The sequence below is a fragment of the Pongo pygmaeus genome, chromosome 23 (assembly GCF_028885625.2).
Source record: "Pongo pygmaeus isolate AG05252 chromosome 23, NHGRI_mPonPyg2-v2.0_pri, whole genome shotgun sequence".
Taxonomy (NCBI): domain Eukaryota; kingdom Metazoa; phylum Chordata; class Mammalia; order Primates; family Hominidae; genus Pongo; species Pongo pygmaeus.
In genome coordinates this window covers 29534830-29552099 of record NC_085931.1, presented here as the reverse complement: position 1 = coordinate 29552099, position 17270 = coordinate 29534830, and the positions used below count along the sequence as shown (strand labels likewise).

The following is a 17270-nucleotide window of genomic DNA, read 5'->3' as shown; positions in this document are numbered from 1 at the left end:
ACCCCAGAGTTGGCTGTGCAGGAGAGACACAGAGCCTCTTTATCTGTCAGGATGGCAGGAGGGGACAGGGTCAGGGCGCTGAGGGTCAGATGTCGGTGTGGGGGGCCAAGGCCCCGAGAGATCTCAGGACAGGTGATCAGGTGTCTAAAGCGAAACAGCTCCCGGTGCAGATCAGGACATGGTGGAAAACACCCTGACCCCTCTGCATGGCATAGACCCTCGGACGCAGAGTCCCTGAACAAGGGCACCCCAACACCTCATCATATACTGAGGTCAGGGGCTCCCCAGGTGGAGACCAGGACTCTGACCCCCTACCCCTCATCCACCCCGCAGGTCAGCCCAAGGCTGCCCCCTCGGTCACTCTGTTCCCACCCTCCTCTGAGGAGCTTCAAGCCAACAAGGCCACACTAGTGTGTCTCATAAGTGACTTCTACCCGGGAGCCGTGACAGTGGCCTGGAAGGCAGATGGCAGCCTCGTCAATGCGGGAGTGGAGACCACCACACCCTCCAAACAGAGCAACAACAAGTACGCGGCCAGCAGCTACCTGAGCCTGACACCCGAGCAGTGGAAGTCCCACAGAAGCTACAGCTGCCAGGTCACGCATGAAGGGAGTACGGTGGAGAAGACAGTGGCCCCTACAGAATGTTCATAGGTTCCCAACCGTCACCCCACCCATGGGAGCCTAGAGCTGCAGGATCCCAGGGGAGGGGTCTCTCCTCCCACCCCAAGGCATCAAGCCCTTCTCCCTGCACTCAATAAACCCTTAATAAATATTCTCATTGTCAATCAGAAATCTTGTTTTATCTCATTTTTTCTTTTCTCACATATAATTCCTAGCCTTCCCTGGGTTCTCAATTTAGAGTGGAGGGAATTCTGCACCCAGTGGGAAAGTCACCCAAGGGAGGAGGCTTACAGCCTCCCTGAGTCATCTCTCTGGAAGGTCCTTCCTCTTCCAGTCCACCCCTTCCCCAACTCTCCGCCATACCCCTGAGCCTCCAGCCTGGCATCAGCTCAGACCAGTCCCACACCCTCCTCAATTTTACTTCTCAATAAAGACCTGATCATGTAAAACCCAGTTTCCAATGTGCTGTCTGTGTCTGGTCATGTGCCTGTGCTGAAGGGTCACTGCTCTGGGACAAGGGACAATTTCAGGTGAGATCCCTTGTCCCCGTCATCCCACACCCCACCCAACCTGCCAGGGAACCGGGTAAGCTCCCTGTGCCAGTGGGAACCATGTTCCAGAGCAGAAAGTTGTCCCTGCAGAGTGGTCCCTGAAATGCAGTTCTTGCCCACCTGGGAAGGATGTGGAGCCTAGTGAGGACAGAGTGGTGGCCCTGAGCAGGGCATCAGGGAGAAATGAGGAGTGTTCCAGGACCCCCTGCTTTGGGCTAGAGACAGAAAACCCTTGAGCGCAGGCCAAGATCAGAATAGGAACAGGGTTCAACTTCCCTGTCCCATCCATGATACCCAGTTAGGAGACCATTTACTAGGTGCCATCACCTTACATTACATTACAACATTACGTGGTTGTGCCATCACCAGGGAGACGTGAAAAGGCTGGAAAATGGAACCCTTCAGTGTAGTTTACACTTTCACAATGCACATTAGCTATGAAAGATGCTGACAAGCCCTGCAGTTGGAAAACAGTTCATGTTATATAACCTTACAAGTCAAGAATTCTATTCAGTGTCCTAACCCACTTAGCCCTAGAGTGCTCTTCAAGACACTGGTGTTCATGTCACTAGTGCTGGGACATGGGCTGAGGCTGAGGCACACAGATGATTCATTGTGATCAAATGGGTCAGGCTCAGGGTTAACACTGGCCAGGTCAGAAAAAGAGCATAGGGCTGAGATCTCAACCATGAAGAGTCTCGAATTCTAAACTCAGGGGACACAGTAGAGTTAGATTATGGTTATGGCTGGAGCCATGATGGCCACCCTGTGTGAGGGTAGGACTCAGGTGGACTGGGTCAAATGAGAAAGGCACCATCCCAAGCATAGAATCAGCATCCATTGGTTGTCTGATGGAGGCTGTGTCAAAATCATACTCACCCAAGAATCAGGGCCAGGTCACACTAGGTCAGGGCAGGGTAAGTGTGACTTAAGGGCTACAGGCAAGTCAGGCTTTCATGGGACTCAGCTACCCTAGACCGCACCCCACCAGGTCCTACTCCCTCCCTCAGTCATGTGGTTCAGCCCCTCCATGTGCACCTACACCCTGATGTCAGAGACCCAATCATCCCAGGGTCCCTGACAGCCAGTGAGGTGGCCTTGGGAGATGCACTTCCCAGCCCTCCTCATCAGTCTTGGGCACTGTCAAGCCCCTTCTTGGTGCCTCCAGCACATCAGCGATGTGGCGGGTGCCTTCACCAGAGCTGCTGGGTGGCCAGGCCAGGCCTGAGACAGAGCCTGCAAGGGCAGGGAACTCTAGGGCCATAGTGGGGCAGAGAAGGGGGTCCTCTTGGAGCCTAATCATAGAACCCTTGCCCCAAGTCACAACCTACAAGTTAGAAGGAAACTTAAGGGTCCTTATTCCCACCACCCTGTCTGGCCCCATTTCATAGATGTGAATGCTGAGACCCCTACAGCAAAGAGGACCACATTGATCTCCACCTTCTCAATGGCCCTGCTGGGTAGGATGCCAGACTCCCCTCTGGATGTCCCCCTGGTGCTGTCCCAAGACTAATCTCTCTCATTACTGCCTTGTAAGATATTACAGGAAACAGACAGCAAGAAAATAAAAAAACAGGAGGATAATACAGCTCATGTTGACCCACCCACAATCAAGTAACCTCTTTTACACAGTTGTTTAAAGCAAATTGTAGACATCATGTCCATTAGTCTAAATATTCTATTTGTGTCTCTAAAAATATGGACCCCCAAAAAAACTACATTCTTACAAACCTAAATATAAATATCTAATTCTTTCATATCAAAAAAAGAATGTTTCCCATCAAATACTTCACAAATGTCCTATGCTTCTTTCACTAGACCTGTGTTTGTGTTGTTATTCTGTGGTTTTCCATTTCATTTCTATGAGGATTCACTATGGTTTGAAATTGTGACTGGTGACTGTTTTTAGACCTGTTCTGTCTGCAAGTATCTTGCTAATTGATTTTTAATTTCCTTGCAAGGCAGGAGCTACAGGAGCTGGGGGTTGGTCCCAGGACCTTCCCATGGTCAGGATGCAGCCTATGGCCTCCCCAAGCTGGAAACAAGCACTCCTCTCTGCTTCTGCATTTCCTGAAAATGGGTTCTTGGCCAGAAAGGTTTAACAAGGCTCAGTGTGACTTTTCAGCAAGACCGCTTGGCTACTGGGTTCCCATGTGGGGTCATCTATTTGTGACGTTAGCTGGGCTTCACACTTTGTATCCAGTGCCATTAGATGCTATATAGATGCAAGGTGACTGCACTTCAGTTTGACCACCTTTTCCTTCTACTGAGTGTCTGTAAAGGGTGTGCCCTCATATGTTCTGTGCTCCTCTGGGAGTGTGATTCTTATTTCAGTAAGAAATAACATAGACAAGTTGAGTCCTTCCTTTCATTTAGCATCTTAATAATGATGACCGTGTTGCCTGCCATCTTGTGAAGATGAACAATTATTTCATGGTGAGCTCAAAGTTATGTTACAGTATGTGACTCACTTGAGCCCACCACGGTTCTGTTTTATTGATGATGACAATGACCCACCATGGCCCACTGGGTGCCTCTTCTGGTGGCCCCAGGATCCTCCTGAAGGAACCCAGGAGACCTCGATGGCTTTCTGCTCTCTGTTCACAATCTGTCCTGGGCACATCTTTCTCCTGCCTTGTGCCTGGAATTGCCCATTAACCCCAAGTGGACTAGTCCCCATAAGTGGGAGGCAGGATTTAGTGACCACACTTGGGGTGCTTCTCACACAGCCCTTTTGAGTCAGACACTCCAGACATACCCAAAAATGAGACAAGACCCTGAAAGGGTAACAGGGGCTTGCTTCCAACTTCTCCCTGGAGGTTGAGACTGGCATTTCACACTAGAACCTAGTGAGACCCATCCCAAACTAAGACAACACAAGGAGGATGGAAGTGAGACCCCCTGGAGTTGTGGTTGTAGTCACACTGGAGCTTCCCATGACTGCTGACTCTGGGGCAAGCTGCCCCTCCTCTAAGGTACTCACTGGGGACACCTGAGGATGCCTCCTGCTCTTACCCTGCAGTCACACCAAGAGATCAGGGTTACAACAACCTTATAGAGAATCCCTGTCCCCTTCCATGTCACCTCACTTGTTCGTGAAGCAAATGCCCTCCAAGGAGCTCATTCCCATTCCTGGGTCACGGTCACATGGAAAACCTGATCCAGACACCAACTTCCTCAGGCCTCTCCATTTCCAGACGTCCCATTACTGCATACATGGGGTCAACTGTCCCATCTCAGCTTGAGAAGGGCAGGCAGGCGTGTGGACTCTGCTGAGCAAATGCCTTCCAGGGGCAGTGGTCTGGCTTCCTGCACCATAGCTTCAGGTGGGGGATGGGGAGGGGGAGTTAGGGGCCCCAGGGAAGAGTCTTTGTATGAACCTGTGTCACAGCATTTGGTATTCGGTGGAGGGACCCAGCTGACCATTTTAGATGAGTCTCTTCTTCCCTTTCCTTCCCTGTTCTCGCCAAGTTGGTGACAATTTTATTCTGATTTCGATCTTTCTCTGTGACTTGCCACAGCCTGTGGTCAGGGTTTCCTGTGGGACCTCGGTCCTGGGAGGCTGATCTCTCCCCTCCCTATTCAGACCCCTGTATGCCTCAGCTGGTCACTGAGACACCTTCATCTCCTCTGACCCCAGAGGCAGGGAGCTCCAAGACAAGGCCACACTGGTGTGTCTCATGAGTGACTTCTACCCGAGAGCCATGACAGAGGCCTGGAAGGTAGATGGACTCACCATCACCCAGGGTGTGGAGACCACCACGCCCTCCAAACAGAGCAACAAGTATGCGGCCAGCAGCTACCTAAGACTGGCACCCGACAGTGGAAGTCCCACAACCTCTACAGCTGCCAGATCACGCACGAAAGGAACACTGTGGAGAAGACAGTGGCCCCTGCAGAATGTTCTTAGGTCCCCAACCCTCACCTACCCACGGGGGCCTAGAGCTGCAGGATCAGGGCATGTGTCTCCCCTCCCACTCCAAGTCATCCAGCCCTTCTCCCTGCACCCAGTAAACCCTTAATAAATATCCTCATTGTCAACCAGAAATCCTGCTGCCTGTCTTCATTTCTTACCTCATATTTAATATGCAAACTCCTTGAATTCTAAGTGGGGAAGAGGAAAATCCAGGTGCCCAGTTTATTGGGTGAGAAGTCCATGGTGGTGCCATCACCAGGAACTTGTGGAAAGGTCTGGGAATGGAAACTCACAGGTGAATTTCACAGATTTTCACAATACAGGTTGGCTAAGTAAAGACACTTACAAGTCCTGCAATAGGGAAACAGGAAGTCCAGAAACCTGCTCAATGTCCCAGCCAACTTAGTGAGCCCTAGGATGCTCTGCAAGATACTGGTGTTCACGTCACTACCTCTGGAACCTGGGGTGAGGCTGGGGCACACAGGTGATCAGTTGTGATCAGAGGGCTTAGGGTGAGGTTCAAAGTTAACCAGCACATGGCTGAGATCTCAACCATGAAGTTCCCAATTCTAAAGTCAGGCTCTGGGGTGGAGTAAGTGTGTGCTTGGTGTGTGGCTGAGCCTGTGATGGTCAGCTTATGTGAGGGGAGGACTCCTGTGGACTGAGATAAATGAGCAAAGACACTGTCCCAGGCACAGAACGGGCATCCCATGGTTGTCAGGGAGAGTCTGTGTCAGAGTCTCATTCTGGACTAGAGTCAAGGCTGGGTCACACAAGGTCAGCACAGGGTGAACATGACCTTGGGGCTATCTATAGGCAAAGTCAGGCTTTCATGGGATCTCAACTGCCCCAAACACCCCCATCCCACCAGGCCCCACTCCCTCCATCACTCACGTTGTTCCGTCCCCTCACCCCCTGCACCATGGTGCACCTGCAGCCTCACTCAGAGACACCCTCATCCCAGGGTCCCTGACAGTGGGCAATTTGGTCCTTGAAGGCCTTGACAGCCTCGGTTAATCCATAGTGCCTGGGCTGGGACCCCCACTGTTTCTGGTTAATCAGGGACATGGCAGCAGCTGCTGGGTGGCCAGCCAGGGCAGGGACAGAGCTGCAAGGCCTGGGGACTTTTTCCACAATGATGCAGAAAGAGAGGGGCCCCTTTGGAGCTCAGTCCCAGCCACCCCTGCCCCAAATCACAGCCATGAGCTAAATTGAATTTCAGGCACCCAGAGTCCCTCAGCCTCTGTTTGACCCATTTCACAGCTATGAAAATTCAAGCCCATGGGAGACACTGTCCCAAGCTTCACCCTCTCTATAAGTTGTACATTTTTATGATGATCTCTGAACACAAAAATAGGGAGACAGAAGAATAGTAATGACTCCAAGGTTCCCATCAGCCAGTCCGCAGCATCATCCATTTTCAGATAATGCGGACCCACCCATAGCAGAATAACTAAACTACTCCTTCAGGCAAGGGTGTGAAGCAAATGCTAGTCGTCACACACTTAACTGGAGAGAATATCAAGGATTTCTTGACATCAAAAATAGTTAATGAGGGTCTTATCAAATGTCTTGTGAATATCATTGTGTCTATTTTTAGTTGACTTTGTGGTGCTGTTGCATATTCGTGGTTTAATTTCATTTCTATGTGGATTCAATACTTGATATTATTATTGGTGAATGTGTTTTTAGACCCATTCCATCTGCAGGTGTCTCTCAAATGGCTCTGGCTTTCCCTGGCAAGGCAGGAGCTGCAGGAGCAGAGAGCTGGTCCCGGGACCTCCAACAGTCGGGATGCAGCCGCCACCTCCCTGAGCAGGAACCCAGTGCTTCCCTCAACCTCTCTTTTCCTGAAAAATGGTTCTAGCATCAAGAGGCTCAAGGGGGTTCAGGCTGGACATTGGCATAATCGCTTCCCAGGACATGTGGCTACTTCCAGCAAAGCCAACCATGTTGTGTTGTCATTCTTTTAGTGACATTAGCTGCATTTGATGATCAATAACTTCGTGCCTCAGATGAGAAGGAAGGCAGAGAGTCGAGACTTCGGTTCACCTCCTTCTCATGAGGGCTTCCAGAAAGGAGGGCACAGCAGCTGCACTGTGCGCTCAGGAGTGTGCTTCATGCTTTGGGAAAAAGAAAAAATGTACATTCTTCCCTTTTGTTCACCACTTTGATAACTGATGATCTGGTGCCTGGCCATCCTCCAGGGAACACAGCACAATGTAGTACCGGAGTGAGCTATAGCATGTGAGGACATCTGACATGCGGGCTCTGCTGCGGTTATATTGAATTGCAATGACAATGCGGCTACAAAACATAAACACTTACCCACTGGGCGCCTCCTCAGGTGGCATCTGATTTTCTCCCATTGCCCCAGGAGCTTCCGTGGCTCCTGATTTCTCGCAGGATGAGAGGTTCTGTCTCATCATGTCCCTTTCCTGCCCCAGGCCTGGGATCCCGCACTGACCTCACTTCCCTTAGCAGAAGGTGATATTTGGAGACCACACTCGGGAGCTCCTTTATGTCCCCCACATTTGAATAAGACAATGGCAGCCACTACCCCACCTCACCCACCAAAACGAGACCAGGTTGAGGGGTGCAGGAGATCCTTCCATTTTACCCTGGAGAATGGGGCTGGCATTCCCAGTGGGGACCAGCCAGGCCTCACTGGCCAGGCCCATCCCAACTAGGACAAGCCTAGGAAAGGCTGGGCTGAGGCTCCTGGAGTCACAGCTAGGTTCATGGGAAGCTTCCCAGGACACTGCACTCTAGGGTAACCAGCTTCTTCCTGGAGGGAGAGGGCACTCTCTGCATTACCCCAGGGTGTCACCAAGCAGTCAGTGTTGAGTCAGCTCCACCAGGGAGACCATTTATCCCTGACCATGGAAGTTCACTCCTAGTGACACAATGCCCTCCAATAAACTCATCACCATGGCTGCATGATAGTTGGTGGGAAAACCAAATCCATTGTCCTCCAGGAATCAGGATTTCTAGGGATCCTGCTGGTCACAGGATGTCACCTGTCCCCTTCTCTCTGTGGGGGTGAGTGTGGCAGCCGTGTGAACTCTCTCATGAGCAGATGCCACCGGGGGCTGTGGCCTCAGCTTCCTCCATCACAGCTGCAGCGGGGGTTGGGGGTAGAGGCATCCAGGGAGGGTTTTTGTATGAGCCTGTGTCACAGCATTGGGTGTTTGGTGAGGGGACCGAGCTGGCTGTCCTAGGTAAGTCTCTTCCCCCTCCTTCCCTGGTCTCCCCAAGGTACTGAGAAATTTTCTGCTGCTTTTGTTCTTTTCTGTATCTTGTGTTGACCTGTGGTGACGCTTTCTCTCTGGAGCCTAGGCCCTGGTCAAGGACCTCTCCCCTCCGTGTTTAGACCCTACCTCTGTGGGTCACCAACAGAGGTAGGGCACTAGACTGGATGACCTACTGAGACTCAAATGTCTGTCTGTCTGCCAGGGCCAGGCTGCTTCCCTAAAACTTGCTCAGTTCTGGCCTCCCCGACCTGGGCTTCTGTCTGCCTAACAAAGTTTGTGCAAGGGAAACTGAGGCCCCATCTCATGAGGGAGAGGGAACAAGGGGCTCGAAGGAGTGACCACCTGGTAGACTTTAGAAGGAACTGAAACCCTCAAAGCCAAGATTGGGGAATGAAAACTCAGAGTCTCAGGGCCCAGTCCCCCAGACTGTGGGACTCTGGATCCAGGCTGGGAACAAGGTAGGAGGTTCAGGGGCCTCTCCAGGTTTCTGTGGGCTCCCAAGGAGAGAGCCCTGAGCTGGTCTGGGACCCATGAAGCCATGTCAGGAGGGAGGGGAAGCCTCTGGACATGAAGGAGCCAGGTGAAGGGTCACGAAAGGCCATGGCGTTCGGGGAGGTGGCTGATGGGTCTCTGTGGGAGGCACCCCTAGAAGCAGGAACCCCTGAGTTCACTGACACGCATATCCCAAGGCAGGAAAACTGTAGATTGGCCCTAAACACAGAGACACTCTAACACAGACTCCACAGACAAAAAACCCAGGACAGACAGACAGTGGGACTTGGGTGAGCAAAGGCCCTGACTCCACTGCAGAGGATCCAGGAGAGACGGATATGGGTACAAACAGAGCCCTTAGGTGAGAGACCCACTCTCCCCCAACCCAGAGCAGCTGTGTCAGGTGAGAAAAGTTTCCAGAGTGAATCTGACATGAGGCTCACAGAGCTCAGAGAACACAGCCAGAGCCAGACCACGTCAGGATGACAGGGTGAGGCAGGGCCAGGCAATTGAAGTTTCACTGTCTGTACAAAAGCCCAAGTCCTTGGAAGATTTCCAAACAGGCGATGGGCAGGGGCCAAGCTCAGAGGTTTTCTGACAGAGTTCTTTTAGGAACATGATGTCACACCCTTCTGAGACAGTGTGGACCACATCTGAGACGTCCTGCACTGGTACTGGGGGGCCTGCACACTCCTCACACACTGAGGTCAGGGGCTCCACAGGTGGACACCAGGACTCTGACCTCCTGCCCCTCGTCCATTCTGCAGGTCCACTCAAGGCCACCCCCTCGGTCACTCTGTTCCTGCCATCCTCTGAGGAGCTTCAAGCCAACAAGGCCACACTGGCGTGTCTCATAAATGACTTCTACCCGGGAGCCATAGAAGGAAAATGGCCCCTCAGTCACCAAGGGCATGGAGAGAACCACACCCTCAACACAGAGCAACAACAACTATGTGGCCAGCAGCTACCTGACCCTGATGCCTGAGTAGTGGAAGTCCCACAGAAGCTACAGCTGCCAGGTCACGCACGAAGAAAGTACCATGGAGAAGACAATGGCCCATGCAGAATGTTCTTAGGCCCCAAACCCTCACCCCACCCACAGGGGCCTGGAGCTGCAGGATCCCAGAGCAGAGGTGTTCCCTCCCACCCCAAGTCATCCAGTCCTTCTGCCAACACCCAATAAACCCTCAATAAATGTCCTCCTTGTCAATCAGAAAACATGCTGTCTCCTCATTTTTGTTTATCCACTTTCCATCCAAAATTTTTTTATCTCCAAAGATGAACAGAATCCTTTGGACTTGTGACAATGCAGCCTGGGAGCATCCTCATGTTTCTCTGAGGCATACTTTTTCCATCACCCTATCCACATAGAATGTTCCAGAACAAGGAAATAGTCTTCAGAAGGACACAGGCATCTTTATTCTTACCCACATCTCTGTTGTGCTTCCTGCTGCCCTGTAAGCACATCCACCTCTGGCTGCCCGGAGACACACCCTCCTTACATCCCTACGGCCCCAGGAGAACATCTCAGCTCCCTTCCTTGTTGCCCTTGGCCCTCACTGTCCACATGCCATCTTTCTCTCAAGGTGTTTGTCCATCCCCCTCCAAGGCCATGCGGTCACCCCACCTATATTTCCTCTCATCAAAGCCTAGAACATCTCCCCTTCTCCATGGGCACACTCTGTTCCCGTCATCCCAGGGACCCTGCCCTCTGCCCCCACAGGCCCTCCTTGTAACAATCACTGATGAGATGCTTACCCCCTGGACCCTGGTCACTCACCCACATCCCCCTCTGGGTGCCTCTCATCCCACATGTGTCACTGGATACCCCAGCTGTATTCAACATTTCTAGGGGACAAGAGTCGGCTCTGCTCCTCACTGACGCCACTACCAATGACTAATGTCCTGCTGTGCACAAGTTGTCAATTAACTGGTGAGTTCAAAGTCAAGAGTCAGATTCTGGGGTTATGCCAGGTGCTTGGGTGAAGCTGATTCGTCTTCTGAAGAACTCAGCATGGGATCTGAGCTATAATACACACACACACGCACACACACACAATGCACACAAACATACATGTCCATGTTGGGCATCCTTCTGGGAGGATCAGGAAGGTAGAAGGGGCTGCAGTCAGGCCCAGGTCAGGACATGAGCAAAGAAAAGCTGAGACCTGCTGTCTCCAGGCTTTGGGACTGGGGGGTCGCCCCTGGATATGGGAAGGTGGGGCAGGGTTTTCTGTCCAGACCAAGAGTGAGACAGGAGATGTTGTTGACCAGATTCTGATCAGGGAGCAGCAGGCCACATCTCAGCGGTCAGGGGAGGTGCTTGCTGTGGGGAATACTGTTGGGGACTGCATGGTGCCAGGTGTGTGTCCCAGGTGTGAGGTCTTCAGGTGATGGGCCCAGACCAGGATGCAGGCCCAGGCTGTGTGTGTCCAGGCCCCACACTGCACGTGCCCATCCACTGTGGGTGCCCCCCGTGCTGGTGACACTCTGGAGCACAGGCTGTGTGTGTCACCCGTGCATGTAGGGGACTGCAGAGCACACACATGTGAGTGCGTGTGTAAGCCAGGGGAGCTGAAGGGGACAGCAGAGATCCCCCACACATAGAGCTCCTGGAGGAAACCACACTGCCAGTGAGGCCTATGACCTCCCTTGAGAAGCTCTCCTCTGGGCCATTGCAGCTCTAATCCAGCACACACGGCCTATAGGTAGGAAGCTGTCCCCATGGGATCAGGAAGGGGACTTGGGCAGTGACCTGTGAGCTGCTCCTTCAGGACTGCTGGGCCAAGGATGCTGGAGCTCAGGCCTTGCAGTGGGGTCTGTGTCCCTGTGGTCACCGTCATTCTTCCCACAACCCCCAATTCTCATTCCAAGTCCATCCCACCATGACCTTCAGTGCTGAGGATGTGGGGGGCATCAAGGAACCTCCCCACCATTCCCAACTTCTCAAAGGGGTCCCAGCTGCACCATATCAGTGGAGTCACCCAGCCGCTCACCTCGTCCTCCTCCCTGGCATTCCTGACACCAGCTGATCCAGGCCACCCAACTCCCCCTCAGAAATGCAATTACCTGGGAGACAATTCCACACACAGACCTGTCAACCCTTCCCATGACTGGGGTGGATGAACTCCTAAGCCCCCAAGGAAATGATATTCAGGTCATTAGAAGGTGACCCCCTTCACCCCACCCATGGCTCACCCACCCATGAGAAAAGGGGGCTGGAACCTGGGCCTTGTGAGCAGCTGCAGGGGGTGGGGGGGGCCTGGGTCGGGTGAATCAGGAGGGTTTGTGTGGAGGGCTATATCACAGTGTAATGTGTTCGGCAGTGGCACCAAGGTGACCGTCCTCGGTGAGTCCCCTTTTCTATTCCTTTGGGTCTAGGGTGAGATCTGGGGAGACTTTTCTGTCCTTTCTGTTCTCTCTAGGGCAGAGGTCTCAATCTCTCTGGGGTCTGCCACCATTGCCTTTTTTCCTGGCCCCAAATTCCTCCAGCCTGTTTCTTCTTAGGCACCTGGTGGGGCAAGATAGGAAGATCCCAGTGACCTCTTCTTGCTCCCTGCTCAGGCCTGAACCTGCCGCTGTCACTCAGGGGGCATTCTCCCCTGGGCTCTGGGATGTTCTGCTCCCTTGCACAGTCTCCAGTCCCCAAAGACCAGCAGAGCAGGGGCTCAGGCTGGGGCACCAGGGCCGTGAGATAGGCGAAGAATGCTGGAAACAGTTCAGCTTCCTAGGGTTCTAGGTCCCAACTATGGGGCTGCTTTAAACACTAAGAAGGGAGGCCTTTGACTGGGGACTTGGGGAAAGGAAGGGGGACAAGGATGGAGGAAGAATGTCCTGTGAGGTGGCCCGAGGGTGCTGGGTCCCTCCTCCTCCCCCAGGACAGGCAGGCTGCCATGGACAGGGTGGTTCTCAGGACACTCAGTCCAAGGTTAGAGCCTCCCCTTCCCAACAAAAAAGAGAGACCCCAAAGCAGATGCTGAAGGAGGCACTCCTGGTGGGCACAGGTGACAGGGACCTGTCAGGACAGACATTTGTCCTAGGACAGCCAGATCTCCCGATGACAGGGAGACCCCATTGAGCAGACACAGCACCAGGCTCAGAACAGAAAATATACCTCACATGCAAGCCCTCCATCTCCTGGACTCCCAGGGATCCGGCTCCCAGGACTGACACCCCCTCCCCACCAAGGGGCCTCTGTGGGAAAGTGGGGCAGAGACTGCAATGATGGTGCCAGGGGACATGTGGGGAAGAAACTCACTCATCAAAAGGGATGAGAACCTACAAACAGGACACAGACACCCTCGTGAACAGACCCAGAGGAGAGACCTGGCAGGGGATGTTCACACAGATACGTCCCCCAAGGAAAGACGAGGGCCCAGGGCTGAACCCAGCCAGCGTCGGGGAGCATAGGTGAGGTGAGAGCTGAGTGATAAGGAGGGGAGAATCTGGAGAGGAGGCTGGAGCAGAAGAGGCCTGATTCTCCTCAGTCCTCAGACGCTGAGGAGTTTCCCATCAGGAGGTAAGGGTCCCCACCACCGCCAAGTTGACCTCAGTACAGCAAGGGCCTGGCCTGAGGTCCCTATCCTGGGCCTTAGTCCTTCATCCACCTGAAAACTGAGGCCAGGGGCTCCCCAGGTGGACACCAGGACCCTGACCCCCTTCCCCTCATCCACCCCACAGGTCAGCCCAAGGCTACCCCCTCGGTCACTCTGTTCCCACCCTCCTCTGAGGAGCTTCAAGCCAACAAGGCCACACTGGTGTGTCTCATAAGTGACTTCTACCCGGGAGCCGTGACAGTGGCCTGGAAGGCAGATGGCAGCCCTGTCAAGACAGGAGTGGAGACCACCACACCCTCCAAACAGAGCAACAACAAGTACGCAGCCAGCAGCTACCTGAGCTTGACATCTGAGCAGTGGAAGTCCCACAGAAGCTACAGCTGCCAGGTCACGCATGAAGGGAGCACCGTGGAGAAGACAGTGGCCCCTGCAGAATGCTCTTAGGCCCCCGACCCTCACCCCACCCACAGGGGCCTGGAGCTGCAGGATCCCAGGGGAGGGGTCTCTCTCCCCATCCCAAGTCATCCAGCCTTTCTCCCTACACTCAATAAACCCTCAATAAATATCCTCAGTCAACAAAAAAACCCTGGGTTTTGTGTTTTCTTTCTGTTTATACATTTTCTACCATAAATTGGTCCAACCTGCAAGATGAACAAAATTATTTTAGCCTTGTGGGAATGGAGTCTGGATTGTTTTTGAGGGGTAGTTCCACCATCACCTAGAAAGGCCCAGAGAATATTCCAGAACAGAGCCTTGGGCAGCAGGCCCCAGGAATGCCCCTTTCCCATACATGCTGTGTTTGTGTGGACATGTCCACCTCCAGTGGCCTGGGGGGACCACTCCTTGGTTCCCCATGGCCTCCAGAAGAATGAGTTCCTCATCCCCTGGACAGCCTCCCTCTCTCAAGGAGTCCTTCCTTCTTCAGTCCATGGGACCTTTGTCTCCCCTACTCCTTAGGGGCCCACCCTGTTCCTGACTCCCAGGACCCTGCTCTCTACCCCCACATTATCTCTGAAGCAAGCACAGACTGGACCCTGACCCTCTGGACCCAGGTCACTCACTCCACAGGCCAGCTGGGTACCCCTGGTCCCACATGTGTCACCAGTGTCCCAGTTATACTCAAGTCCCCTGGGGGATAAGGGTCAACTCTACTCTCTCTCACCCCTAAGTAACCAACCCAAAACTGACCACACCTCAAGTACCTAATTCCAATTATCCACAGATGGTCAGTGGAGCTGGGGAGGTCAAAGTCAATCATGAGATTCCAGAGTGGTGCCATAGATGTGCCTGTAAACAAATTAGTCTTTTTAAGAGCTGTATGTGTAATCTAAGAACCGGCCTGATGATTGTCCCAGGAGGTAGCACAGGATGGGGGACCTGGGCTATGAGACAAACACACATACACACATGTTCGCAAACATAAACACACATGAACACCTCGTAGGCACACAGGTATTCACGAACAAACATGCCTGCAAGCAAATACATACACACACACTCTCCTGTGCTGTTTAGAATCATTACCACATGGGCATCCCACTAGGGGCTGTGCTGGGCATCCAGGACCCTCCCAGAGGACTCGGTTCTCCATAGGGGACCAGCTCCACCTTCCCTGTGGCATAAACAGGCTTCTCACTTCTTCCATGGTGACAGTCTCCAAAGGAGCTGAGCCGGGACACATGGCTTCCTCCAGGACAGAGAGTAGCAGGGGACCCAGATGTGATGTGCAGACATACCTCCTCCTTCTCCCCTCTCCCTCTGGGGTGGAGGGATCCCTAACTTCCAGTAAAGTGTGCATCCATGCAAGGAGGGGCCATCCCCCTCACCCTCCTATCGGCCAGACCTGCTTCATGACAGGGCTGCTGGACCTGGGCGCCCGAGCAGCTGCAGTGGGGAATGGGTCGGGTGTGTCAGGAGGGGTTTGTGTGTGGGGCTGTGTCACTGTGTGCTGTGTTCGGAGGAGGCACCCACCTGACCGTCCTTGGTAAGTTTCCCCACTTCTCTCCTCTTTGAGATCCCAAGTGAAATATGGGAAGTTTTTCCCTTTCCTGTCCGTTGAAGGCTAAGGTCTAAGCCTGTCTGGATGTCTGGAATCTTTGCCCCTCCTCGCCTGGGCTCCTGGGTCAGTGTTGTAACCCATCCTCTCCTGGGGTCCTGTCCTCTTCTGTGGTTCTGTCCTCCATGCGTCCCAGTTATGCGGCTGTGTTAAACACAGTGACAGGAGGCCTTTGACTGAGGACTTGGAGAGATGGGGGAGGAAAAGGGAGGAGGACAAAGATAGTGGAAGAATACCCTGTGAGAAGGTGGCCCCACAGCACTGGGTCACATGCCATCCCCCAAGACAGGCAGGACACCACAGACAGGGTGGTGGGTCTCAGAAAACTCAGGCCCTAAACGTGGACGCTTACCAATTCCTCCACTGGAGGAAGACCCCAGAGCAGATGCCCAGGACAAGGACTCCTGGTAGGGATGGTGACTGGGACGGGTACCTGCTTGTCAGGGAAAACCCACTGGAGAGTCAGATCCCCCATATAACTTCTCACGACATGGAGACTCTTTCGAACAGACACAGCTCCACGTTCAGCTCAGGGAGTCAAAAAAAAAAATGCCTCAAATGGAGGCCTTTGATCTACTGGAATCCAGACCCCGGGACTGACACCCTGTCTCACCAGGCAGCCCAGAGGGGTCTCTGCAGGGAGGTGGGGTGGGGGCTGCAATGATGGTGCCAGGGAGATGTGTGGGTAAGAAACCCACTCCCTGTGAGAGAGAAGAGCCTGAACCCAGGACCAACAGCTGCCCTGCATGAAGAGATGAGAACAAGGGGAACTGGTAGGAGATGTTCAGACAGACACTCCCAAGACAGACAAATACCCAGGGTGAGATGTGGTCCTACACTCCATCCCATCCAGTGTGGAGCCAGCACAGGTGGGGGTCTATAGGTGATGGAACATATGAAAAAGAGACGGATCCAAGAGGGGGTCTGTGACTCCCCAAGAGTGGGGGGAACTCCCATCTGACAGTGAGTGTCTCCACTCACCATTGACCTGACCTTAGTCCAGCAAGGGTCCAGCCTGAGGTCCCTGCCCTGGGCCTTAGTCCCATACCCACCTCAAGACTGAGGTCAGGGGCTCCCCAGGTGGACACCAGGACTCTGACCCCTGCCCCTCATCCATCCCGCAGGTCAGCCCAAGGCTGCCCCCTTGGTCACTCTGTTCCCGCCCTCCTCTGAGGAGCTTCAAGCCAACAAGGCCACACTGGTGTGTCTCGTAAGTGACTTCTACTCGGGAGCTGTGACAGTGGCCTGGAAGGCAGATGGCAGCCCCATCAAGGCGGGAGTGGAGACCACCAAACCCTCCAAACAGAGCAACAACAAGTACGCAGCCAACAGCTACCTGAGCCTGACGCCCGAGCAGTGGAAGTCCCACAGAAGCTACAGCTGCCAGGTCATGCACGAAGGGAGCGTGGAGAAGACAGTGGCCCCTACAGAATGCTCTTAGGCCCTTGACCATCACCCCACCCACAGGGGCCTGGAGCTGCAGGTTCCCAGGGGAGGGGTCTCTCTCCCCATCCCAAGTCATCCAGCTCTTCTCAATAAATATCCTCATTGTCAATGAGAAATCCTGCTCCCTCTCTTCTTTTCTTATCTCACATATAATTTGAGGCCTCCCCTGGGTTCTCAGTGTTGGGTTGGGGGAATCCTAGCACCCAGTGAAAAAGTAGACCTGAGGGAGAGGCTCATAGCCTCCCAGGGTGTCTCCTGGTGAAATAGGCCAGGATAGGCGAAGCCTGATCACTAAACACCAGTCCCTCTGCCCTTTCATTCCTCCCCCTTCACCTCAGGGCATAGCCCCCCACTCCCTGCCTCCTTCCTGGATGGA

The 17270-nt window shown here is 53.5% G+C and overlaps 2 protein-coding genes, 1 pseudogene and 1 gene segment (V, D, J or C); all 4 read left to right on the top strand.

Moving 5' to 3' along the window:
• Window positions 1–794, top strand: part of LOC129022799 (immunoglobulin lambda-1 light chain-like) — a 264622-nt gene extending 263828 nt beyond the window's left edge. Inside the window, exon 4 of the mRNA XM_063662783.1 lies at window positions 334–794. Within this exon, the coding sequence (XP_063518853.1) occupies window positions 334–653 (320 nt within the window). The 3' untranslated portion in view covers window positions 654–794. The remainder of the gene's footprint in view (window positions 1–333) is intronic.
• The window catches only part of LOC129022801 (immunoglobulin lambda-1 light chain-like), a 310065-nt gene extending 296089 nt beyond the window's left edge, over window positions 1–13976 (top strand). For both annotated transcript variants that reach the window (XM_063662784.1, XM_054469051.2), the window contains exons 3-4: window positions 12152–12185; window positions 13517–13976. In XM_063662784.1, the coding sequence (XP_063518854.1) occupies window positions 12152–12185; window positions 13517–13836 (354 nt within the window). In that variant the 3' untranslated portion in view covers window positions 13837–13976. The remainder of the gene's footprint in view (window positions 1–12151; window positions 12186–13516) is intronic.
• LOC134739350 (immunoglobulin lambda-like polypeptide 1) lies at window positions 4879–10042 on the top strand (annotated as a pseudogene).
• Window positions 13977–15268: 1292 nt separating the features above from the next.
• LOC129022811 (immunoglobulin lambda constant 1-like) lies at window positions 15269–16889 on the top strand. The segment is given in 2 exon segments: window positions 15269–15376; window positions 16573–16889. Coding segments are annotated over 2 exon segments (405 nt in total).
• The last annotated feature ends 381 nt before the right edge of the window (window positions 16890–17270 follow it).